The sequence below is a fragment of the Prunus persica genome, chromosome G7 (genome assembly GCF_000346465.2).
Source record: "Prunus persica cultivar Lovell chromosome G7, Prunus_persica_NCBIv2, whole genome shotgun sequence".
NCBI classification, from domain to species: domain Eukaryota; kingdom Viridiplantae; phylum Streptophyta; class Magnoliopsida; order Rosales; family Rosaceae; genus Prunus; species Prunus persica.
The window spans coordinates 14,616,220-14,641,571 of NC_034015.1; the positions used below are offsets into that span (position 1 = coordinate 14,616,220).

The 25,352-nt window shown below is 38.6% G+C and overlaps 3 protein-coding genes across 4 annotated transcripts; 2 read left to right on the forward strand and 1 right to left on the reverse strand.

Annotated features, from left to right (window-relative positions):
- Positions 1,638 to 10,003, forward strand: LOC18771769. Its single transcript, XM_020568280.1, has 21 exons — positions 1,638 to 1,871; positions 2,000 to 2,796; positions 2,889 to 2,960; positions 3,067 to 3,271; positions 3,421 to 3,529; positions 4,578 to 4,868; positions 5,090 to 5,179; positions 5,419 to 5,511; positions 5,651 to 5,732; positions 5,812 to 5,871; positions 5,949 to 6,001; positions 6,096 to 6,262; positions 6,718 to 6,928; positions 7,058 to 7,115; positions 7,230 to 7,286; positions 7,402 to 7,647; positions 8,774 to 8,838; positions 8,997 to 9,053; positions 9,127 to 9,220; positions 9,416 to 9,556; positions 9,649 to 10,003. The coding sequence occupies exons 2-21, from the start codon at positions 2,044 to 2,046 to the stop codon at positions 9,748 to 9,750; spliced, it is 3,006 nt and encodes a 1,001-aa protein (XP_020423869.1). The 5' UTR covers positions 1,638 to 1,871; positions 2,000 to 2,043; the 3' UTR covers positions 9,751 to 10,003.
- LOC18771035 (probable pectinesterase 15) lies at positions 10,730 to 13,133 on the forward strand. Of its 2 annotated transcripts, none has more exons than XM_007203038.2 (5): positions 10,730 to 11,608; positions 11,727 to 11,898; positions 11,985 to 12,191; positions 12,381 to 12,631; positions 12,764 to 13,133. In XM_007203038.2, the coding sequence occupies exons 1-5, from the start codon at positions 11,178 to 11,180 to the stop codon at positions 12,972 to 12,974; spliced, it is 1,272 nt and encodes a 423-aa protein (XP_007203100.1). In that variant the 5' UTR covers positions 10,730 to 11,177; the 3' UTR covers positions 12,975 to 13,133. The 2 variants fall into 2 exon arrangements, with proteins under 2 accessions (XP_007203100.1, XP_020423870.1); XM_020568281.1 differs by having other exon boundaries at positions 12,381 to 12,638; positions 12,764 to 12,906.
- Positions 22,496 to 24,772, reverse strand: LOC18770133 (UDP-glycosyltransferase 73D1). Its single transcript, XM_007204430.2, has one exon. It carries the CDS (start codon positions 24,438 to 24,440, stop codon positions 22,956 to 22,958), a length of 1,485 nt encoding a protein of 494 aa, XP_007204492.1. The 5' UTR covers positions 24,441 to 24,772; the 3' UTR covers positions 22,496 to 22,955.

Genomic DNA, 25,352 nt, shown 5'->3' on the forward strand with positions numbered 1-25,352 from the left:
TTTGCCCCTAAACTATTTGCATATTGTCAATTTAGCTTCTTAATAATTTTTTCAGTAAATTAAGAACTCCAATGGTTTAAAAATCGCCAATTGAGGCGTACTGTCAATTTTTATCCAAATAAAGGGTAAATTCATAATTTTATAAAAATTAAAAAAATTTAAATTTTGTGAATAAAATAAATATTTAACATTTCAAATTAAAATTTTTTAAAAAAAGGGAAAGAAAAAAAAAAAAAAAATCAACTCAGCCTCCCCATCATTCTCCCCTCCCCCTCGTTGCCCTCACCATCCTCTTCCCATTTTTCCCCTTACATCTCCCCCACCCTCCACCTCTAATCTCTCTGTGCCACACCCCAACTCTCTCTCTCTCTGTCTCTCAACCCCCATCGACCACACACCCTCTAATTCACCCAATTCACTGAATCAACCTCATAGAACCCCAATTCCTCGACCCAACTTTTAGTCCCCCCCTTCCCCCTCCATCCTTCTCTCCCTTTCTCTCTCCCTCATCCTCTGTTTTTCTCTCTACCTAGAAAACTACCAAGCCCAACGCCACCATACAACTCCGCATCCCCACCCTGCGAGACCTATCCCATCCCAACCCAAGACCCATCCACACTCGAGATACATATCACACATCTAGTTATTGTTCATAAGGGTGTCAAACTCAACGAATACAAACCCCAACCCTGGTTTGTTTGAAGACATAGGGGGAAGAGAAAGAGAAATGGAAAACATAGAGGGGGGAAAAGGGAGAAAAGGGAAGAGAGACAGAGGGAGAGAGAAAGATGAAGGGATGGGAGGCGGTGACACTAGGGTAGGGTGGAGGCGAGTGGCGTTCATGAGAGGGTAGGGTGGGGGTGAGAAGATGATGGGGTGCTAGGGTTTGAGGAAGAAGATGAGGGATGAGTTTTAATTTTAATTTTTTAATAAAAATTTTCATATTGTTTTTAAACAACTATTTAATACTATTATTTGATATTTTAATAAGGCATAATTCTCACGAAATTATGAATTTGACCTTAATCTAACGGAAAAGTGGATAGCATCCTTAAGAATCTAACGGTAGGCTCTCAATTGGCGATTTTTAAATATATAGAGTCCTTAATTTATCAAAAAATTGTTAAACAGTTAAATTGACAATACGCAAATAGTTCAAGGGGCAAAACCGTAGAAAACTCAATATAAAAAAATATATACAGAAGAAATGGATAAAAGTTATTTAAAACATGGATAATTTGGTAATTTCCACGTCAAGTCACTAGTTGATGACTATCAATCACTTATTTGTTTTCAATGCGGAAAAAAGTATCAAACTTTCAGAGTTTTAGATGGCTTGAAAAACGAAGAGTAGTTGTAATTTGGTAATTTTCTTCACTGGGATTATCAAAACGATAATTACTGGAGTAGGTGAACGACTAAATGCAATTATTATTATTTTTGGTAAAAACAATTTTCCTTATTTTTTTGAAAATGTATTTTCCTTTGTTGTAAAAAGGAAAAGAAAAACTGAGTTATGTTGGGATGGCGTGGAAAACTAGGTGTAATGATGTTTTGGTCATTTTACCTATTAACTCAACTTATTTACGGGTCCTGCCATTGGTCCCTTCCTATAGGCCGCTGATGCTTGTCTCTGCTCTCTATCTCTCTCTCTGAGTTGGGCCAGTTCCCCTTCCAATAACAGCGATATCGTGGACGTCTGCGCCTCTCTTCTACCAAATCTACACCCAAAATAGCAAAAATATATCAGCGAAAGTCACTCAAAAACCCTAATTTACCTCTATCCGATCTCTCTCTCTCACATTTCGTTGCCATCTCAGAGTGACAATTCGAACCAATTTCGTTCTCATGGCTCTCATCTGATATACCTGGTACACTATTTCTTCCTCAATTTTCGTTTTAAACCCTAGATTTTTAGGGTTTTAGCAATATCGTTTCAAATATTTGGAAACTTTTTTTGATTTTTGTTTTAATTTTTTTTTTCCTGGGGGCTTTGCAGATTTTGGGGACGATTTGTGGGGCGAGGTGTTTCATTGAACCGGCATGAAGCGAGAATTGGCTTGTGTATTGGAGGGCCAGTCTCAGCTCACCGATTCACTGGCTGGGACTCAGACCGAGTCCCAGACGAGTCCTTGTGTGCGGGTTTATGAGAACCTCAACTTTAAGAGGTTTAAAGGTGCTGTTGTGAATGGTGTAATTGTTTATACCCGAGAAAGAAGGTCTCGGATCAATGGCCGAAATGCGTTTTCCGATGATGCGGAAATAAATGGGCTCAAGAGCTCTGATGAGCTGAGAGTTGATGAAAGCCCTTCTCCTCAGGGCTCTGAAAGGGGCGAATCAGTTGAATTTGTAGTTAAAGATGAACCAAATTGCAAATTGGAGATGCGTAGGTGTAGTGGATATGGGCCCTACAGTGAGCTCTCAGGGCCTTCGGTCGAGGAGCATGATATGGAAGCGGACTTGGTTGAAGTTGAAGTTAAAGATGAGCCTAGTTGTAATGAGGGGGAAACGGATTTGCAAGGCCGGCCATTGAGGCGGTTTACGCGATCAGCATTGAGACCTACGTTTGAGCCTACTGTGGAAAGTGCATCAGGGGCCGTGCCAGTTGAAGTGATTTCAAATATAGAGGAGGATGATACATTTGGAGTCAGCACACTGGCATCCCCGCTGAGGAATAAGCTAGAACTGAAAATGTCAAAGAAGATTGTGTTGGACAGGAAGCCTACGACGGTCAAGGAGCTCTTTGAGACTGGAATGGTTGATGGGGTGCAGGTGATTTACATGGGTAGCAAGAAGGTAGTTTGATTCCAAATTCATTTTTATGCATTTAAAAAAAGATATGTTTAGTACAGATAATGAGCTAAAAGGTGGTGATGATTTTAATTCAGGCATTTGGTTTGCGGGGCATAATAAAGGATGGTGGGATTCTATGTTCATGTATCTTGTGCAACAACTGCAGGGTGAGTAATGCTTGTTGCTCTAAGATGGTTTAGTATGCTATAAACTGTTCTGTGAGTTGCTTTATGCATTTATTTATTTGCTTTGCTCTTTTTCCAATCAATGTAGGTTATTCCACCATCCCAATTTGAGATTCATGCTTGTAAAACATACAGACGGGCAGCACAGTATATTTGCTTTGAGAACGGAAGGAGTCTGCTTGATCTCTTGAAGGCGTGCAGAAATGCTTCTCTCCATACTTTGGAGACAACAGTTCAGAATTTCATCAATTCTTCACCTGCGGAGAAGTATTTCACTTGTAAAAATTGCAGTGGTGAGCTTTGAATAGTTTTTATTTTTGTTTTCTCTTTATATTCTTTTGTATTTAAGCAGTTTTAAGCATATTGATTATAGTTATTTGATGAAATTTTTCTTGATTGCTTTTTTTTTTTCTTCTTCTTCTTCGTATTCTATCATTTCTAGTGTCGTTTCCTCCATACTGTGCTCTGGATGATGGATCTCTCTGCTATTCTTGCATGGAGTCAAAGAAGCCTGAGTGCAGTCCAACTCATGAACCTGGTGATAGTCTCAGGTATGGTACTCTTTCAAGTTACCGCTTCCAGCATTGTTATTCTTGTCAAATTTTGACCTGGAATTTGTGGATTTTGGATTTTCAGATTGTATCCCTTGTTTTTCTCTAAATTAGCTAGTCTATGATGTAAACAGTTTTGCCATTTTTTTTTTCCACCCTAATAATACTGTATTGCTTTATTGGGGCCTTGGGTGCGAAAAGGGTATTGAATAACTTTTTGTTGGTAGGGAACTTATCTTCATGTGCTTGTCTCTAAGTGGCAAGAGTTAGGGTAGCAAGAGCAATTATTAGGTAGTAGTTTCCTTTGAAAGGTGTTAAGCCTTGCATTGTAATGTGGATAATAGAATGACATAACCACATTCTATATTTTGTTTCTAAAAGAAAAAGAAATCCACATTCCACATTCTATATTACTTGCATCTTCAAACATAAGATCTGCATGTTGTGTTAAAGGGAGTGACATATCCACCTTATATATTGCAAGTTGGAACTGTTGTACAATGCGTCCCATTTATTATAAAAATGATTAAAATTCAGTTTAGTTGTGGTATGCTTGTGCTTTATAGATACAAATTATTCATCGTTGCTGTTTATAAGGAAATTGACAGTAACATATATTTTCATATTTACTTAATATGGCAATATATATTCATTTAGACATAGGCTGGGGATTGGCTCCATTGTTGCTGAGATTCTAAGAATGTTTTGTTAACTGTTTCTGGAAAACCATGATTCCATTGGGTGCATCAAAGAGTCTCAAACTCATTATTTCTCACATTCTGACATAGGATATTGGCTGATTAAATGAATTTTAAAATCCTAACATTATGGTTGCATTTTCTATCTGTCCCATTATACATGGATCAGTTCTAGCGTTTTTGCTTAAGGTGACATTTATGTCACAAGTTGCAATATAATATTTCTGAAACCTTATGGAAGGTGTAAGAATGTTACTCAGTTGTTGTATCCTTTTTTTCAGTTTTAGTTATTGAATAGTATTGATATGCAAATTCCTTCTCATATGTTCTTGCATCTGTATTGTCTTCAGATCTTTGATGCCTGTTTCAATCTCGAAGTCCCTGAAGAGTGCAATCCCAAAGTCCCCGAAAACTGGAATCACGAAGTCCCCGAGAATTGGAATCACAAAGTCCCCGAGAATTGGAATCACAAAGTCCCCGAGAATTGGAATATCAAAGTCCCCGAGAATCGCAATCTCTAAATCCCCGAAAAGTGCAATCATAAAACCCCTGAAAAGTGCAATCTCAAAGACCCTGAAAAATGCAATTTCAAAGTCCCCCAAAAGTGCTCCAGTCTGTTTGTCTTTGCAAAAGAAGAGAAAGTATGTCTCTTTCTTTGTTGACATCCCCCCTCCCCCCCTCTCTTTGCTGTATCATTATTGTATATATTAAATCGTAAAATTAAATTAACTAACCTTTATAGCTATTCTGTCTCTAAAAGGGAAAACTTATGTGGATTATGGAAATAGTAAAATTTTGATTGAGGTTTACTTCTTCAAAAATTTGTTTTCCCTTTTGTTATATGCTTTTATCTTCACTGCAGGTCATCACCGCCAGTTTTGATATCAGATCCCTCCGGAAGTGCTTCTCCAATGTGTTCGCCTTATAAGAGTAGATGGAAGATAACACCAAAGTTGGTATCCTTCTAAGTAGAATCAATGATAAGCTTCTGTTCATTATATCCCTGTGACTAGTAATCTGCTCTAATAGCAAGCCAAGAAAACTGATTCTTTCACAAAATCTTCTTTCAAGAAACCTTTTGCTATGTTTGTTCTTATGAACACCTTCCAAATTGTCTTGATAGAGAAATATTGGACAGTGATTTATCTGTATGTTTAATGTCTTCGTGATATGTCGTCTGCATTTTTACAGGTCATCAAAATCAATTCTGATCTCAAGGTCTCCCAGTCCTGCTTCAATGTACTTTTCTTCACAAAAGAAGAGTCAGTGGAGGATTACAACAAAGTAGGTTGCATCCTCTCCTGTCAGTTTTTATTAACATAAATATGCTTCTTTTTTAGGTAGCATAATTTTGAATGTAAGTATTTTCTTTCCATTTGTGAGATGAATAATCTGCTTCTTCGTTGGTTGTATCTTTCTCAAGAGATCAGCGGCTGCATAAGTTGGTTTTTGAGGAAGATGGATTGCCTGATGGAACGGAAGTAGCATATTATGCACGCGGACAGGTTGATGAGAAAAAGATTGTTCATACTTTTATGTTATTTATCTGCGTATTGAAATAAAATAATAATTTTCTGTGGACAGAAATTGCTAGTTGGTTATAAGATGGGCTTTGGAATATTTTGCCGTTGCTGCAACTCTGAGGTATTTTCTGCTACCACTTGACTTCACAGTTCATGAATCCCATATTGGAAATTTTGACACTTTTATTTATTCTGCAGGTTAGCCCCTCACAGTTTGAGGCTCATGCAGGTTGGGCTTCACGCAGGAAACCGTAAGTTTTTGTGTGATATATACAGCGGCTACCCATGTCACGATTTACCTTAAAGATTTGATAATTCTATGGTTCTGTTTGTACTTTTTGGCAGCTATGCATACATTTACACATCTAATGGCGTGTCTCTCCACGAGTTGGCAATATCTTTGTCGAGAGGTCGGAAATATTCATCCAAGGATAACGATGACTTGTGCATCATTTGTGCAGATGGTGGGAATCTTGTGCTTTGTGATGGATGCCCAAGGGCTTTCCACAGAGGTGAAATTTATGATTCTTATGAGTACGATATAAAATTTATATTTTCTTTTCATCGACTCAAAACTAGTTCCCTCTTTTATTGGTAAGGTAAGACCTTTTATTTGCTTTTATAGTCCAATAAGAGGTTCTGTTTGAATGGCTGAGATAAAGTTGTTATTGAATCAAGAACAAATTTTATTTGGAAATCCTTTGTTAATTATATTTCAAGTTCATAATGTGATAGAAACATGTTGAAAATTTGTTTTGTGATTGTCTACAAAAATTGTTGAGTTTTTGTAAATGAAGTAAATCTGAAATTCAGTTCACTTGTATTTGGATCTTACTTTGCATTGTATATCACTTTAAAGATAATTTGTGGAATCATGATGGAGCAGTCATTGAGTTCCCTCTGATGCACTTCCGCAACTGTATTTGCCTTATATGAGTTTGCGGTATGAATTGTTTGCCCCATGCAGACTGTGCATCTCTACCAAATGTTCCTCGTGGTGACTGGTACTGTAAGTTCTGCCAGAATATGTTCCAAAGAGAAAAGTTTGTGGAACATAATGAAAATGCTGTTGCTGCTGGAAGGATTTCAGGAATTGACCCTATAGAACAGATAACCCAAAGATGCATTCGTATTGTCAAAGACATAGAAGCTGAATTGACTGGATGTGTTTTATGTAGGTAATAATTGGAAACCTATTCTATTTAATCTTGTTGGCTTAGTCATTATGTTTGTTATGCATTTGTGACGGATAATTGTTTGATATACCTCTTTATGTTGTCTTTTTGATTATTTGTTCTTCCATGCAGAGGTTATGATTTTAGCAAATCAGGATTTGGTCCACGAACTATTATACTTTGTGATCAGGTGTTTTTTAATTTTTCATATTTTTGGTTGCATTTGAAGTGCACTTTTCCACAAAATATTACTGTTGCTTCTATTTAAACCACTAAGTGGTGCTTTCTCCTCTTGTTTTGCTAGTGTGAGAAGGAATATCATGTTGGCTGTTTAAAGAAACATAAAATGGCAAATTTAAAGGTGAGCACCTCAAAGAAAGCAGATGCTTAATGATTTATATCACCAGAGTCTTTTCGTTCCTGTGGACTTGCAAAATAGATTTCTGATTGAAGTGTTGATGCCATTTCTTTGACAGGAATTGCCAAAGGGGAAGTGGTTTTGTTGCGTGGAGTGCAGTAAAATTCATTCTATTTTACAAAAGTTGCTAACGAGAGGAGCTGAGAAGCTTCCCGACTCTCATTTGGATGTTATAAAGAAGAAGCAGGAAGGAAATGGTTTGGAAACTGTCAGTGGATTAGATGTGAGATGGAGACTTATTAGTGGCAAAATTGCTTCACAGGAATCTCGTTTATTACTTGCACAGGCTGTTGCTATCTTCCATGTGAGTTCTTCCCTCTCTTCTTTTAAAAGGTTGTGGTGCTTGCCTACAGCAATTTAGGGTCATCCCACAGTAATTTACTTTCTTCTAGAGGGCTTCTTCATAAACATGGTTCAATATAAGTTAGTTTAGTTACATTCTTTTTACTTTTGTATTGTTTTATTTATTGTAACAAACTTTTGTTTGTATGTCTCTTTAAATTTTCCTTTTATGATTTTTTATTTATTTTTGGTGGTAACTGAGTATCTTAGACAATTCGTTTATGAGGAAAAAAAAAAAGGAAATTTAAAGAAGACTAGTTTCTGCATCATATGCCAATTAGCTGAAATTCTTTTGCAAGCAAAAAAGAAATAAAAACTGAAATTTGGTCACAATTGCATATAGGCAGCATAATCCCCTTGAACTACATATATTCTCCCTGGAGCTGAACACAATGACTTGTTTAGGAACCTAACTTAAGAGGCACTAAGGATTGTGTTATTGCCGGAGGATTATATTGCTTCTAAATGGCCTAATACTTTGATTGGTAAGGGGGATGGATTGGGTAATCACATTGGAAGGATAAAAGAAAGGAATGATGCATAGTGTTCTTCCTTTTGATAGAAAGGAAGGGAAACAGGATGGCAAGGGTAAGGGGATGGGGATGGAAAGAGTAAAGGTATGCTGTAGATATGCTGTTACAAACACATCTTTATCTAAAGAAAGTTGGTCAGGGGATACAAAGCGATATAACAACAATTTGGAAAATTTCTTTTGGCATCTTTTTCCTAACAAACATTTTTTAAGAGAGAAAAAGAGGATGGCAAGGATGACCCTCTTCCATTTAACTCGTTTTTTGCCAAGCAAAATTTGGTTGGTATTCAAGTTGTATTATTATTATTATTTTCTATGACGCAGTCGGTGTCCTAGTTTGGTTGTTAGGGTGAAGCTCCTTACCCCCTTTCTTGTATGACTGATGGGACTGTTGATTTTAATAAAAAGGAATGGTAAATTGTAATGTGCTTTTATACGCTAGGCTTATCTTATGTGAGTGTTTGCAGACAAGAAGCATAGCAGAGGCACTTATTACACACATGAAAGGAACCATCATCTTAACAACAATTGATATTCTCCCATACCTGTGTTGCAGGATTGCTTTGATCCTATAATTGATTCAGAATCTGGGCGAGACCTTATTCCAGCCATGGTTTATGGGTAAGCATAAGGATCTGTGACCTTGTATTGTAGTTGGTTTATCTAGTCCAAAGTTTTGCATGTGCATCCAGTATTCTAATAGATTTTCTTTTTCTTCTTCTTCTCCTCTCTGTCTTTCTCTCTCTCTCTCTCTCTCTCTCTCTCTCTCTCTCTCTCAGAAGGAATGTTAGGAGCCAAGAGTTTGGGGGGATGTACTGTGCAATACTGATGGTCAAGTAAGTTGTTTGATCTCTGATCGTGGACTTGGTTCCTTGTAATATAATTGATAAAACTCATCTGTTATTGCAGCTCAACTGTGGTATCAGCTGGAATTATTCGTGTTTTTGGTCATGAAGTCGCTGAACTTCCTTTGGTTGCTACAAGTAATGGTAACCACGGCAAGGTGAGACTAAAATAGAGAAATATATTTAATATTATTTCGAGCTGCTTGTGCTGAACTTATGCCCCTAATTTTCTTTTGTCCTTGGCGTTTTTATGGTACAATTTTTCAGTTTTGATGGTTCTGTTTCTCGCGAACAAAGTTATGACTCCAAGTTTAGTTTGATACAATTCAACTTTTTTTACCCAAAATTCACAGGGCTACTTCCAGTTGTTGTTTTCCTGCATTGAGAAGCTGCTAGCCTTCTTGAGTGTGAAGAGCCTTGTGCTGCCAGCTGCTGAAGAAGCAGAATCCATATGGACTGAAAAATTTGGTTTTACAAAAATAATGCCGGACCAGGTATGTTTTAATTGTGTCTAAATAATGCACTCATTCTCTTTGTGCCTTTTTGTTGCCCTGAAATTTACGGTTGTGTCCTTGCGCTGCTGCAGCTTACCAACTACAGAAGGACTTGCTACCAAATGGTGACCTTCAAAGGAACATCAATGCTACATAAAAAGGTTCCTGAGTGTCGGGTTGTAAATACACTATGAGAGCAGGGGGGGAAATGAAAGAGCTTTTTTTCTTTTTGCCTTATCCTTATTAGCAAGCTTTTAGTTTCCAGTTCATGTTTGTAAAATTTTATGAATTGGAATTGTCAAGCCTCTGCTGTTCATATCAACATTTTTCTTGAACTTCAGCTAAATAGCTCTATTTGTCCTTTAGTTTTTTCTTTATAAGGCTTTATTGAGCACATATTCTGCATGCACAAGAGTTAAATGTATGAAAGTTTTTAAGTTCTGTGCTTTTCTTTTCTCAAATTTTCTTCTTCCTCGGTTTATTTTTCAGTTAGATTTTGGGATAAATTGGTGAAAGTGGTAGGTCTTGTAGTCGAGTATTCTATTATGTAATAAACTAAAAATTGAATTCTCTTTTCCCACAAGAAAAAAAATAGAAAGAAAATAGCATAATAATCATCCTTGGTATTTTCTTATGAAGCAGCAGGTGTTGGTGTTGTATTATATGGAAAAAAAAACACTGATTCCCATGTGTGATGCATTGATAAGGCCTTGTTTGTCAATGTTCCAAAATCCCCCTTCTGTACCAGATATGTATAAAATCCCCCTGGTTGGCTCGTATTTTCATAGTTCATATGCACCTCCAACTGAAGAGGTTGCTTGGGACGATTGTCCGTGCCTACGAGGGTGACGACTTCCAGCCGTTGATGTATTATAAGCTAAGCATCTGTGACTATAAGCATCTATGATTGTGAGTCACCATGCACGCATGAATGGCTCCGCCTAACATTTTTCCCAATTGATTCGCATGAGCTGCTGTATTCAGAACAAGAAGTACTATTGCAGGCTGCAGCTACACCTAATGTTCCACATAGCAAGGGCGGTTTCATAAATTTCAAGTCACTTTTTCTTCAGAAACCTCCATGATTATATGGAGCTACAAGTCCCACCGCCCAATTTAGTAGTGTAGTGTACGGTGTGCCCTTTGTGCTAAGTTGTCAAGAAACACCTCCAATTTTCAAAGAATTAAAATTAAAGTTCAAGTCTCACTGCATCACCACCAAAACACACACACATGCCCACACCTTTACCACTTTCCCTCCTTTCATCATTGATTCTTGATCATAATAAAACCTCTCAGCTCCTCTCCTCTGTGGCTTTGCGTATGCATTTTCCAATCTCCATGCCTTCTCTCTCTCTCTCTCTCTCTCTCTCTCTCTCTCTCTCTCTCTCCATACCATAACTTTTAAAAGCAGAGATTTTGTAATCATCTTCACACGCACAAACATCACAAACAGGCTCATACAATTCTTACCTCCCACGCCAAGCACCATACCCTCAAGTTTACATGACCAATTTTTAGACACAAAATGAAATAAGTTATAACCCCCCCACAAGCCCCAACCCACTTCTTAACTCAAAATAATATCAAACCTCAGCTAAATACGTCAAAAGCCTTAACCATGAGAACCAAAACAACCCTCTTCTTTTGGTTCTCAGCCTTTGTCATTGCACTTGTTTCCACTATCATCTCTCTCCATCACATCCCCTCCTCTCTCTCCTCAACTTCTACTATTGCCAAAAGTGCTCAAAATAGTTTCAAGCTTGCTATATTAGATGGAGTTTTCAAGAAAAGTGGTGAGAGCTTATTGTCTACCTTGAGAAGCATTGTGTCCAGACACCACCACCACCACCACCACCGCCGCCGGCGGAGCCCTAAATGTGCCAACACAAAATGGAAATTTAGGCTCGTATCTGAATACAATGTGTCCCTTGTTTTGACAGTAGGCTTAAAGGGTTGCACAAATTTTAGTAGCGTGCAAAAGGCAGTAGATGCTGCTCCTGAGCTTAGCAACTATAGAACCCTCATCATAATCGATTCGGGTACTTACAGGTATTATATATTCCAAGGGAGAAAAATGAAACTGTCCCATAAGAAAATGAAGTTGAAATATGGATATAGGTTTGCAAATTAATTCTTATTAACCATATGATCAAATATATGATGGCAGGGAAAAGGTGACGGTGGCTGCTAACAAGACCAATTTGATATTTCAAGGTCAGGGCTATCTTAACACCATCATAGCATGGAATGACACAGCCAATTCTACTGGAGGGACGGCTCGTAGCTCTTCAGTTGCCATCTTTGCTCCCTATTTCACTGCCTACAATATTAGCTTTCAGGTAAAGAAAATGGAACTGTTTGATATGTTTCCTATGTGGGATTTCAATAATTTGGGAAATATTTTCTGTTTTTTTTTGTTGAGAAGAACACAGCTCCGCCACCAGGTCCTGGAAGAATTGGAGCACAGGCTGTGGCACTAAGAATTGCAGGAGATCAAGCTGCATTTTATGGATGTGGCTTCTATGGTGCCCAAGACACCCTTAATGATGATCGTGGGAGGCATTATTTTAGTGAATGTTTCATTCAAGGGTCCATCGATTTCATTTTTGGCAAAGCTAAATCACTCTATGAGGTATAAGTTATAACACAATCATCCATCCATAATCAACAGGCTTTGTCATAATTTAATGTGACGTGCCAGCATTGTTGGAAATAAATGAGATGCAGGGTAGGCTCAGATACGAACAAATAAAACACCACGACAACGAGATTTGGTGTCTCTAGCATTACTAGTCTGGTACTAATTTTAAAGCATTGATAGGGGTGCACCATTAATTCGATAGCAAATGCGGTCAAACGGGGGATAAGTGGAGCCGTCACGGCACAAGGAAGACAGTCGGCGCAGGAGCAAAGCGGATTTTCGTTTGTGAATTGCAGCATTGGAGGAAGTGGGAAAGTGTGGCTTGGTCGAGCTTGGGGAGCTTATGCAACTGTGGTGTTTTCTAAAACATACATGTCTGATGTTGTGGCTTCAGATGGATGGAATGACTGGAGAGACCCCTCTAGAGACCAGTCTGTGGTTGCTTGCTTTGCTCCTCATATTGCTTTTTTTCTTTTTGGTGTCTCCAAAATTCTATTGTTCTCTTCTCTCTTTTTGGTTGTCATTTTTTTTTTCTAATTATGAAGGTGTTTATTTGAATGCAGGACAGTGTTGTTTGGGGAGTACGATTGTATGGGATCGGGCTCAAATTATACGCATAGAACCTCGTATGCAAGGCAACTCAATGAATCTGAGGTAGCCCCCTTCTTGGACATTTCCTACGTTGATGGAAATGAGTGGCTTTTACATCCTCCACCCTTCAATCTTCATGATGACCACTATAAGCACAATGATCAATTGACTCAAACTTTCTAATTTGAGTAACGTTTTCTTTGACATCAGATTATCTATCGTCTCGCTTGATCAAGTAGAATCATGTCCAAATGTGCGTTTTTTTAATAAGAAATCCACAGTCTGATAATATAACATATTAGATTGTGTTGGCGTGACTTGTGGACTATTGACTTACTTTCCTTACACACCAAGAATTCCTATTATAATTGTAATTGATTTACTTTAATTCATGATTTTCTATTGTAAATAGATTTAGGAATTTATTATTTACTTGCCCCTTCAGGTTTCGTTGTATTATAAATATGACATCTTACAAAGAGAATAATACACAGAAAATTCCCACAAATAAATATTCTCATATTAGGTTTTATATTTTAGCATGGTATCAGAGCGGCGATCTTAGGATTGCCGACTCTAGTTTCTAAACCTTAACCACCACCATGGGGGAGGATGACTCTTCTAATTCTCATGGCGGTAGCACCACTGCTTCCTCTCTCCTTCTCAACCAACCAAAGCCTAGTTGAGTATCCAGGTGTCTCAACTAATGAAGATGCAGACTCAGACCTCGAACCTGATCCTAAATTAGGATCTTACCAAGACGACCCCAAACTCAACTCAGTTGACGACCCCGAACTCGACTCAAACGACGACCTTGAACCCGAATCAGACGACGATTACCTATGAAGCTTCCGCTGCACATATTGGCATAAAGTTGGATGGCACCAACTATGCCCTATGGTCCCAAGTTGTCGAGTTGAATATCTCCGGCAAAGATAAATTGGGATATATTAGTGGCGATCTTCCACAACCTCCTTCGACCGCTCCAACGTTTCCCCGTTGGCGCACCTAGAACTCTATTGTGAAGAGATGGCTCATCAATTCTCTAGAGCAGAGCTTGATTGGCAATTTCATTCGCTTTCCAACGGCAAAGGCAGTGTGGGAAGCCATTGCCACAACTTACTATGATGGCACTGACACCTCTTTGGTTTCTGACCTGAAACGACGAGTCTCCTGTATGCGACAAGCTGGCAGCTCCATTGAAACCTATTACAATACCCTCCAAAGCTTATGGAGAGAAATTGATTTTCGTCGTCCCAATATGATAGAATATGAAAGTGATATCAAGAGCTATAATGATATTCTACAGAAAGATCGAGTTTACATATTTTTGGATGGCCTTGATGATCGTCTTGATAAGGCCCGAAGTGATGTTCTTCACATGACTTCAGATGTTCTTCACATGACTTCATTCCCTACTGTGGACCAAGCTTATGCCTGTGTTTGCCATGAAGATGTTCAACAAGTTGTGATGATAGGTTCATTTGCACCCACTGGCTCTGGCTTAGCGGCCAAGAGTGTGCCTCGATCAGGGCCCCCTGCTCATGCCAGACAGCCCCAGAATTCCTCTATTGCAGCCCACCTTCAGATCCAATCATATGCTACTGTTACTGGTGTGCCACATCCTAAAACTATCCCACCTTCTTGTCCCAAGGCTCTGACTGATGAAAGTGGTTACACGCACTGTGGCAACCCCAAACATACCCGAGACACCTGTTTTAAGTTGAATGGTTATCTTGATTGGTGGGAGGACCTCCGCGCTGGCAAGCTCAGAGAAACTACTAGTAGTTTCGGTCGTGCTGCACTTGTCTCTACTGAACCCCAATTAGCATTGTTTCCGCATGTAGACCCTATTGGTAGTCCCTCGCCTTCGGATGACTCAGGTAACTATGATTATGTATTTCATACTTCTGATCTACGAGATACTACTGGTTGGATAATTGATTCTGGTGCCACTGATCATATGACATTTGATTCGAATTATTTTTTGCACACCATTACATCCCGCCGCACAAGTATTGCTAATGCGAATGGAGTTACCTATCCTGTGACAGGGGCCTGCATTGTCGCCTTTTCACCTTATCTATCCCTTTCCAATACTCTACTCATTCCATCTTTTTCCAATAAATTAATGTCTGTGAGCCAGGCAACTGAGCAACTAAATTGTTGTGCACTAATTTATCCTAATTTTTGTTTACCATATGATATTCTCACCAAGGAGATCATTGGGTGTGGTACTAAAAGAGGAGGGTTGTACTATGTGGATGACTTCAGTATGGGACGTGCCAACAGTGTGAAGCATCCTTCTGATGACAAGCACATACAGATTTGGCTTTGGCACCGATGTTTGGGGCATCCATCCTTTGGTTATATGAGACACTTATTACCCGAGTTATTTTCTGTATTTAATGACTCAGATTTTAAATGTGATACTTGCATTTTAGCTAAGAGTCATAGAGCATCCTATCCTTTGAGTATGAATAAAAGTACTATTCCTTTTGCTTTAATTCATTCTGATGTTTGAGGACCATCACCAATTTCTACTCATTCCGGTATTCGTTGGTTTGTCATATTCTTAGATGATTGTACACGGATGACATGACTTTATTTGTTGAAAAATAAGAATGAAGTGTTTTCCATGTTCCAATCTTTTCACAAACATATGGAAACACAGTTCAATGCTTGAATATAGATTCTTCGCTTTGACAACGGAGGAGAATTTGTTAATAATGACTTTCAAACTTACTTCCAGACACATGACATTATTCATAAGACAACTTGCCCCCAGACACCACAACAAAATGGTGTTGCCGAACAAAAGAATCGTCATCTTCTTGAAATAGCACGTGCTCTTCTCAATGGTGGCCATGTTCCTCGTCATCACTGGGATGATGTTGTCATCACTGCTGTCCACCTTATCAACTGCATGCCTTCTGTAACACCTCGACTCCAATTAAATTCCCTACTTAAATTATTTAATTTAATTAAATATGAAATTACAAATTTAGCCTTAGGATAAGGGTATTTTGGTCACTTTTTAATCCGAAAGGATTTCTGGGCAGTGGCTGGTATCTTTACGTAGAAAGTACCAAGATAAGTCCGTAGACACATAGTGGACTCGAATCGGAGTTGTAATGAAGAAATGGCAATCAAAAGAAGTTCAGTGGCATAACCATAAATATTTCGAAGTTCAATTTTTTTTTTAAACCTAGAATTTCTTCATTTTGGGCAGCTCGACCAGCTAACTTCAAAGGGTGATTTCTTCATTTTGGGCTGCCATTTCAAGCAAGACCGGTCCCGTTAGAACCATCACACTTTCCTCTTCCAGCCCCAGCCCTTCACCGCCTCGATCCGCCACCGTAGTTGCCGGAAACAGCCAAGAAACAGGCTGTTTTGGACAGCTTTTTCGTAAACTTTCGCCGACTCGTTTTTCCTCCCCCGACCATCGTTTCAGGCGAGTGAGGTATGCTTTCTCACCTATTTTTCATGATCTAGCTGATGGTTGGGTAGGATTTGAGAAATTTCTAGCTTAAGTGAGTTAATTTTGGATTTATGGTTCGGCCAGTTTTGGGATCACAATTCAGGCCACCTCAGGCCATTTTTTGGGGTATGTTCAAGAACAAAAGTGACTCCAAATGGGGTTTTACACTTAGGTAGGAAGCTTGGCCGGCTGTTTGGAGTTTTTTTGGCTGCCAGAAATGACTCAAAGCATCCACACTCTGCCGGCGCGTGGGCCAGGTAATGGACCGGCATTATTTTCTAAGATGATCTCCTGATCCTCACGAGTGCGTAGGTACTTTCATATTCCAATTTGGTTGACGTTCGAACCCCGAACGGATCTCTCCTATCGTGTGATTTTCGGGTTTGATAGGTTTGAATGTTGGATCATCTTGAATCTAATATATGTTAATCTAGACATCTCTAGGATCGTGGAGGAATTCGCGGATCATGAATTGGAGCCCTAGATGTTCCGATTCAATAACTTAAATTTTTCATTAATCGATAATCGTCTGATCGCGAGTGATTCGACCGTTTGATTCAGACTAAACTTGCAGAACATGTTTAGTAAACCTTGTTGAACCCGTAGGAATTTCCGGATCGTAAAACGGAGGTAGTGGGTCCTGTGGATCCGATTGACCAAGTTTGGGTAGTTTGATTCCTCGGTTGACTGTGAGTCTTCCGATGTAGTTTCATCATTCGAGGAGTACTAGAACGACCTTATTAACGAGTCTCGACCGTTATTTGAGTTACGTTAACTATGGTTGGATTTTGAGTTTTGTTTTATATTATTGTATGAAGATCTCGAATTATTAGTTAGATAATTGAAGTTATGGAATAGTTGAGTATGAGATATTTGACTGATGGGTTATGATTATTATGAAGTGAGTGAACTTTATTTTCAAGGATAGAAAATTATGCATATTGAGTTCTTTGACTTGGAGTTATTATATGTCTTGAAGTGGAAATATTAAATGATTATCAGAGTACTGAAATTATTTTCGTATGTTTGCGGGATGTGATTGTTTCGAATAAATTTGTACTATTTTTTTTAGTATAGTTGTTTATACTTGGATATGTGTTGATGTACATGAGGTTGTGGTTTATGTTAGTTCGAGTGCTATTAGCACTACCTTATGTACCTCCTCGGATATGGAATTTATGTTTTTGAGAGTTTGAGATCGGTACGTATAAATATTTGGGTTATTGAGATTATGAAGTTTGTTAACGGATTGGCCTCAGTTTACAAAGAGAATTGTTCAATTGCTGAGAAAAGGATATTTGGCAAGTCGAGAAATGATTGAGAACATAGTGTTGGGGAAGTGGATTTGTGAAATCTTTATGACAGTTTTGACAAAGGATTTGGGAATTGGGTCGATTGCCTTTAGCAGAGTGTGTGCACATGATTTGAATTGCCTGTACCTACATGGAGATTATTCTGTAGGTGTCCGACCAATGTATATTGCATGTACCCGCTTAGGTGGGTGTCCGGCCAGTGGAAATTGCATGTACCTACATAGAGATTATTCTGTAGGTGTCCGACTGGTGTATTGCTTGTACCTGCATTGAGATCACTTTGCAGGTGTCCGGCCAGGATTTTCCCCTTCCACCTGCCCGATTGTCTACACAGGTGGTTGATTAGTTTTTCCCATTCCCTAGTTGCCCTCAATGTATTGCCTGTACCTACATAGAGATCACTTTGTAGGTGTCCAGCCAGTGATTTGCCTATACCTGCATTGAGATTACTTTGCAGGTGTTCGGCCAGGATTTTCCCCAGCCACCTGCTCGATTTGTCTACATAAGTAGTTGGCTAGTTTCCCTTATTCCCCGGCTGCCTTCGGAAAGGATTATATTGTTACTTTCGAAAAATATACTGGTTGCCTTTAAAAAATATTATATTGTTGCCTTCGAAAAATATACCGGTTGCCTTCAGAAAATATCATATTGTTGCCTTCGGAAAATATAAAGGTTGCCTTCAGATGAAACTATGTGTTCTATATACCCTTGGTGGGTGATAGCAAGATATGTACTGTACGGGTAGTTACAGGTATGGTTTTATGTAGAAGGTTTGATTTGGGAGTTATGAATTTTAAATGTGGTTTGTGTTGTAATATGAAATTAAAGAATTTAAGAGTCAGGTTACAAACGTAAGATTGTTTTAACATTTTATTACATTTAAGGAATTGTGATTTTTACTGTTGGAAGAACTATGTGTGGCTTGATCCTTCAGTAAGGGTACGTAGGTAGCCTGAAGTCCCACCCGGGTGTAGTCGCGAGCTAAAGTTATTTGGGTCTTTGTTTTAATTTCATTATTTGACTTAAGAGCTTTGTTGGTGGTTTTGCTTCGGATTATTTGAAGGCCGGATGCCGATTATGTGAATTGCATGAAATCATCTTGTACATGCTGCTGGTTGGTGATATTAAATGTGTTTTAACAGGTTAAGAAATTTTGGGAAAAGCCAAATTTACAGGGGAGACTCTGCTGAAATTTCAACAGAAAGTCTCGGCTCGGCATCGGTAAGATGTCAAAAATTTTACAGGATTCGTTCCGGGTTCCGAGGAATTCGGGCAGGTCCTGTCACCTTCTGGAGTCTTGAATTTCAAAACTCCATTACAAGTGCTCGCGCAACACAGGCCTCTGGCCTCTGTTTTGGTGCTTAGCCCTCACATTTTTGGCTGTGTGGCCTTCGTTTATCTCCACAAAAATCAACCAAGCAAACTTGATCCGTGTGTGCTTCGTTGTGTTTTTTGGGGTTATGCCACTCATTAGAAATGCTACCGATGTTATTACCCTCATACCCAACAACTTGTCCCTTTGGATGTCACCTTTATGGAATTCGAGATGTTCTTCTATGACCCATCATCCAATTCTACTATTCAGGGGGAGATACAGAGTGAAGAGCCCACTTGGAGCAGCTTGGAAAACGAAGATATTCATCTATGCACAAAGATTGCTCTCGGCCAAGAAACAATAACAATCGATCGTCCCGAGTTTGGCACATGCGAATGCTCTTTGCCAAACAACGATTGATCGCCTAACCCTTGCGAAGCTGTTTTTGATTCGAGTCATACTCCTACAGAGAACTCAGAACAACAAGATAAAGGCCCCCCCTTTCACTCAACAATACCAACTGACCAATCTCCTGAGAATATCTTTGAGGTAATTACTTCTACTAAACTTGTGCATTTAGAGGTTAAATCTATTGGATATCAATTACCTTTAAGGCAAAATCATGGGAAGCCACCAAACCGTTATTCACTTGATATTGGCAAGATATCCAAGTATCTAATTGCAAATCATGTATCCACTGAGAAGCTGTCAAGGCTTTTGTGCATCAATTTTCTGCTATCCATATTCAAACCAAGGTCTCTGAAGCATTGAAAGATCCTAACTAAGTACAAGCTATAAAAAATGAGATGAAAGCTCTTGAGAAAAATCAGACTTGGACATTGGAGACTATACCACGAGGAAAAAAGACTATCGGATATAGATGGGTGTTTACTATAAAACATAATGCAGATGGATCTATCAAGCGACACAAGGCAATACTTGTGACAAAAGGGTACACATAGACCTATAGTATAGACTATGAAGAAACCTTTGCACCAGTTGCAAAGTTGAACACCGTCAGAGTCTTATTGTCCTTTGTAGCTAATTTGGATTGGCCACTACACCAGTTTGATGTAAATAATGCTTTTCTATGTGGCGAACTCATGGAGGAGGTGTACATGGACATTCCTCCTGGATATAATACTACTCAGACTGAAACAGTATGCAGGTTACGAAAAGCATTGTACGGATTGAAACAGTCACCACGTGCATGGTTTGGACGGTTCACCATGGCAATAAAGAATAATGGTTTCAAACAGAGCAACTCAGATCATACTATGTTCTTGAAATGTCAGAAAGGGAAGGTAACAGCATTAATAATCTATGTTGATGATATGATTATTACTGAGAATGATAAATAGGAAATATCATAGCTACAAGACCATTTGGCTACTGAGTTTGAGATGAAGGATCTAGGTGGACTCAAGTATTTCTTGGGAATTAAGGTGGCTCGATATCAGCAAGGCATATTTCTCTCTCAAAGGAAATATGTCTTGGACTTGTTAACAGACACATGAGTGCTAGATTGCAAACCTGCGGACACTCCTATTGTTCAGAATCATCATCTTGGAGAATAACCGAATCAAGTTCCAACTAACAAAGAAAGATACCAAAGGTTAGTGGGAAGATTGATCTATTTGTCACATACTTGACCAGACATTGCTTATGCTTTGAGCGTTGTCAGTCAATTTATGCACTCTCCAAGTGAAGACCACATGAATGCAGTGCTTCGGATACTTAGATATTTGAAGTCTGCACCTGATAAATGACTTATGTTCTCAAAGCATGGTCATCTAAATATTGATGGTTATTCAGATGCAGATTGGGCAGATAATGTAATAGGTAGAAAATTCACATCGGGTTACTTCACATTCGTGGGAGGTAAATTGGTGACATGGAGGAGCAAGAAACAGAATGTAGTAGCTTTATCTAGTGCAGAAGCCAAGTTCAAAGGCATGACTAAAGGGATTTGTAAACTTATTTGGTTAAGAAAGTTGCTTACTGAACTTGGGTATAAACCTACGTCCACAATGAATCTCTTTTGTGACAACAAGGCTGCTATAGCCATTGCACAAAATCTGATCGTACTAAACATGTTGAGGTGGATCGACACTTCATCAAACAGAAGCTTGAGGCTAAAGTGTTTCAGTTTCGTTTTGGGAAATTCAAGGATCAATTAGTGGATATTTTGAGAAAGGCGATTTCCAGTAAAGCATTCCACAATTCACTAGATCAGTTGGGCATTGGCAACATCTATGCACCAACATGAGGAGGAGTGTTGGCGTGACTTGTGGACTATTGACTTACTTTCCTTACACACCAAGAATTCCTATTATAATTGTAATTGATTTACTTTAATTCTTGATTTCCTACTGTAAATAGATTTAAGAATTTATTATTTACTTGCCCATTCAGGTTTCGTTGTATTATAAATATGACTCCTACAAGGAGAAGAATACACAAAAAATTCCCGCAAACAAATATTGTTCCTAACACAACATTTCCCAACTAATTTTATGAATAAGAATTTCTATGACTTCACTGTAACTTGTACACTCTAAAAATGCTTATGACTTTTTTGTTGACTGTTTGAATCTAGATGAATTAGGTATTTGAGAATCTTTAACATGGATATGCAATAGGGGTGGGCGCAGTTCGGTTCGGTTCTCACCTCAAATCGAAACTGGAATCGATACTTTTTAACCAGTCCGGTTCAGTCCGATTTAGGCAAAAAAAATTTCAAAAATCGGCTGGTTCTGTTCTGACTGGTTCCCGTTTTGAACCGGATTATTAATTTATTTTTAATTTAATTTTAAAAAAAAAAATTTTTGAAAATTTTAAATTATATATTTTTTGGCTTAAAAATTAACAAATAATCCAATTTATACATTTAGAAATTTTTTGAAGTTGAACTTGGAAAAATAGTGATTATAAAATTTAAAATATGGCATTAGATTTTAAAATTTTGTAAAAATAAAAATATATATATATATATATATATGACCGGTCAGGTCCGGTGTAGTGCTGTATAAAACCAGAACTGGAACCGGTTGGGTCCAGTTTCGATTCGATTTATTAACTTTTTTGGTCAATTGGTTTTTTTTCACCGATTCGGTTCGGTGTTCCGATTTTTCGGTCCCGATGCCCACCCCTAATATGCATGTGGTTGGTTTGGACCTTTTGGTTTATATCGGGCGTAAGCTAACCACTCCAATATTGAAGAAGAACCAAGCCCATCAACATCAGCATACGCATTCACAATTAGTTTTGTTGTTGTTGAAAAGCTGACCAAATTGAAAAATAATAATATTGTCAAGTATATAGAAATAAAAACATAATACGATCCACTACTTGCGCCAGTAGGAACAGCAAGCTCTCGGAAAACAAACAGTTATTTTATATTTAACTAAAATAATAATCAAGTGGGATGGCATTTTTAATTACTCAAAACAGTGGGATTTTCTTGTACTAGATCCTTTCTGTATTACCAAAAATTTATGTGAACAATATTCAATACTATTTGAATATGAAAATAGAAAATAGAAAATAAACTACATGTTAAAATGAAGATCAGGATCAGTGGCGAATTTATTACTTAGGGGCCAATAATATAGATTTTTCAATATATTAATATACGTTTTACATGAAATGCTGGAGTTTTGGGGTGCCACCGCCACTTCGGGCCAAAGTGTGGCTCCAACCCTCATTGGGACAACGGTGGGCGGAGAGGAGGAGTAAAAGAACAACAGAATATACTTGAATTGAAACCAAGCTGTTGCCAAATTACATGTGCAACTCATATAACATATACCACAAAGTAGTGAAAATAACTAGTTATTTACGATGCAGTAGTAAGCTAACATTTTGGAGGAAATTAAAATATTTGCAACTGAAAGTTGAAACTGTTACATTGACCGAACTCTTGCTTATATCCAGGTTGTGGTTGCAACAATCCAAGATTTGAAACCTCTGCCTTACCTTACGGCCATATACTTTATGTGAGATGCCATGCATTTGGCCTAAGAGATCATTATTGCTGGAATTGATTGAAGCTTTTAACATTTATCTTGAGTACTAGGTTGTTCCATAACATCTTGAATTAAAGATGACATGCTTGAGTGAGATGACCCTCCTTCTTCCATTGCCCTTGTACCCTTCTCTCCAACTTCTCTTGCTCTATTTCTTCTCCTTTCGCCTTCTTCACCCTCATCCATCAGTGCTTCTATTGCCTTCTTCACTCCATCTTTCTTGACCGACACTCCAACTTTCTCTTCATCCCCCCACCTAACCGGGACTTCTACACCTACCCGAACACCGATCCTTAGCACCTCTATGATCAGCTTTTCGTTGAAGAACTGCTCTGCGAATAGAGGCCATGTTATCATTGGCACACCAGAACATGCCCCTTCTATTGTTGAGTTCCAACCACAGTGAGTTAAGAACCCTGCAACTGCAGGACTTGAGAGAATAAGAACTTGCGGAGCCCAACCTTTGATCAAAAGACCCCTCCCCTTGATCCTTTCCTCAAATCTTTCCTCCACCAACCACTTCTCCAATTGTGAATATTTCTCACTTGTTTTTATCACCCAGATAAATGGTTGCCCTGATGCCTCTAAACCAAGCCCAAGTTCTATCAATTGTGATGGAACTAGTCTGCAAAGGCTTCCAAGACAAGCATAAATGACAGACCTTGGTTTCATAGAGTGAAGCCACTCCAAGCATTGCATCTCATCAATTGAAGCTTTGTTGCCTCTCGAAAACCTGTCCAAATTGTTTCTGTTGCACAAAGAAACAGGCCCAATGCACCAAACCTTTTTACCAAGCACCTTCTCCAACTCCTCAGCACACCCATGTTCCAATTCATTAAAGCTATTCACCACAACCCCATAAGACTTTGATTCTGCCTCTTGTATCTTCTCCCGAAAATCTTCCAAATCGGGTAGGGTAACAAATGATCCGGGCAGCTGGGCCTTCGTGATCTCAATCCTCTGGGGCAACCCTGGCACTACAAAAGGTTCGTAGTCAGAGGTGACAGAGTGGAGAACATCAGAGGTTTTGACATTATGAGAGCTCAGCAGTGAGAAGCAGCACATCCCATGGAAAACAATCCTCGGAATGTTGAATTTCTGAGATGTTTTCAACGTCCATGATAGGGCCTTGTCGGATATTATGCAGCTCGGAGGCAGATTGTTCTCGTTAAGGTAGCGTTCGAGCGGTTCTTGTAGCAGATTTAGAGCCTCATAGAATTTTCTGAGCAGGTTTCTTGATGGCAACATGTCAAGATTCTCACACTCAATTGGAAGCCCCACTTCCTGGCCTGGAAATGGGATTACCACAAGAGCAATTTGAAGGCCAGATTTTACTGCTCTGGAAATTGTTGCCTCAAACCTTGAGGCATTGTATGGGGTAGTGACCAAGCTGACCATCACCCCACGCTCTGCAATAAGCCTAGCCATGTCTACCATGGGGATCATGTGGCCTTGTGCCATGAGTGGGATTAAGACAAAGTGAGGCTGCTTCTGCCTGGCCAGAGAAGCCATATCGGAAAAAAGGGAAGAAAAAAAAAAAATTGGTTACAGGTCTTCTTCCCTACTAAGATTATTAAGCGTATAGACGGTGTATGGTTTCAGAAAGAAGATCTGTAAATGTGATGTCGACAACATTGGCTACACTATTGGATTTCGGCGGACCCTAGTCTCCCAATGTTAGCTTGACTTTGAACAATGTATAGTCAAATAAAAACAACAAAATTGTGGGTTTGATCGAGTCATGTTCAGATGCAATTTCATTACCCTACATGGCCCAAGTGTGTATGTGTTTTTTTTTAATTGCGTGCAAAAAAACTGTAAATTTGGACATGATCTATCACTATGATGAGTGAGTGAGTGTTACCGGTGCAGTAAATTTTATCCTCAGATTCTAATCATTAAGAGAAGCATCCAAACCCTGCACCAAAGTGGTAGATTTTGATTGATTGTCCAGAAGGGAAGATATAATTTCCTCATCAATACTAAAGGGCTTCTCTAGTTTGGTCAAGTGTGGTCAAAATTCAATTTCCCTTCTAGAGGAACTAAGAATGTTCCAATTTCCAACCCTCTTGGTTAATGAACAAAGTTGAGGATAGAGTGAGCAACACTCATGACTTTAGAACTGGGTGGTTAATGAAATTTATGAAGAAATTAAATAATATAATAATAATAAGACTGAGTCAATTGCCCTTACAAAAAAGATTTAAAAAAATAATAATAAAATGGAAATAAGACTGGGTCAATTTCTACATGTGTAAGATGTGTGGTTGGATCTCATATATAAAGTCACCTCATATTACGAGTCTTATGATTTTTTTTTCGCTTAGGGATATAGTGGTTTACTTACTACGTGCTTGACTTGGACGGATTCTAAGTTTTTTTTATAAGCATATGCTTTTACACATGCATGTTAGTCTCTTCTGT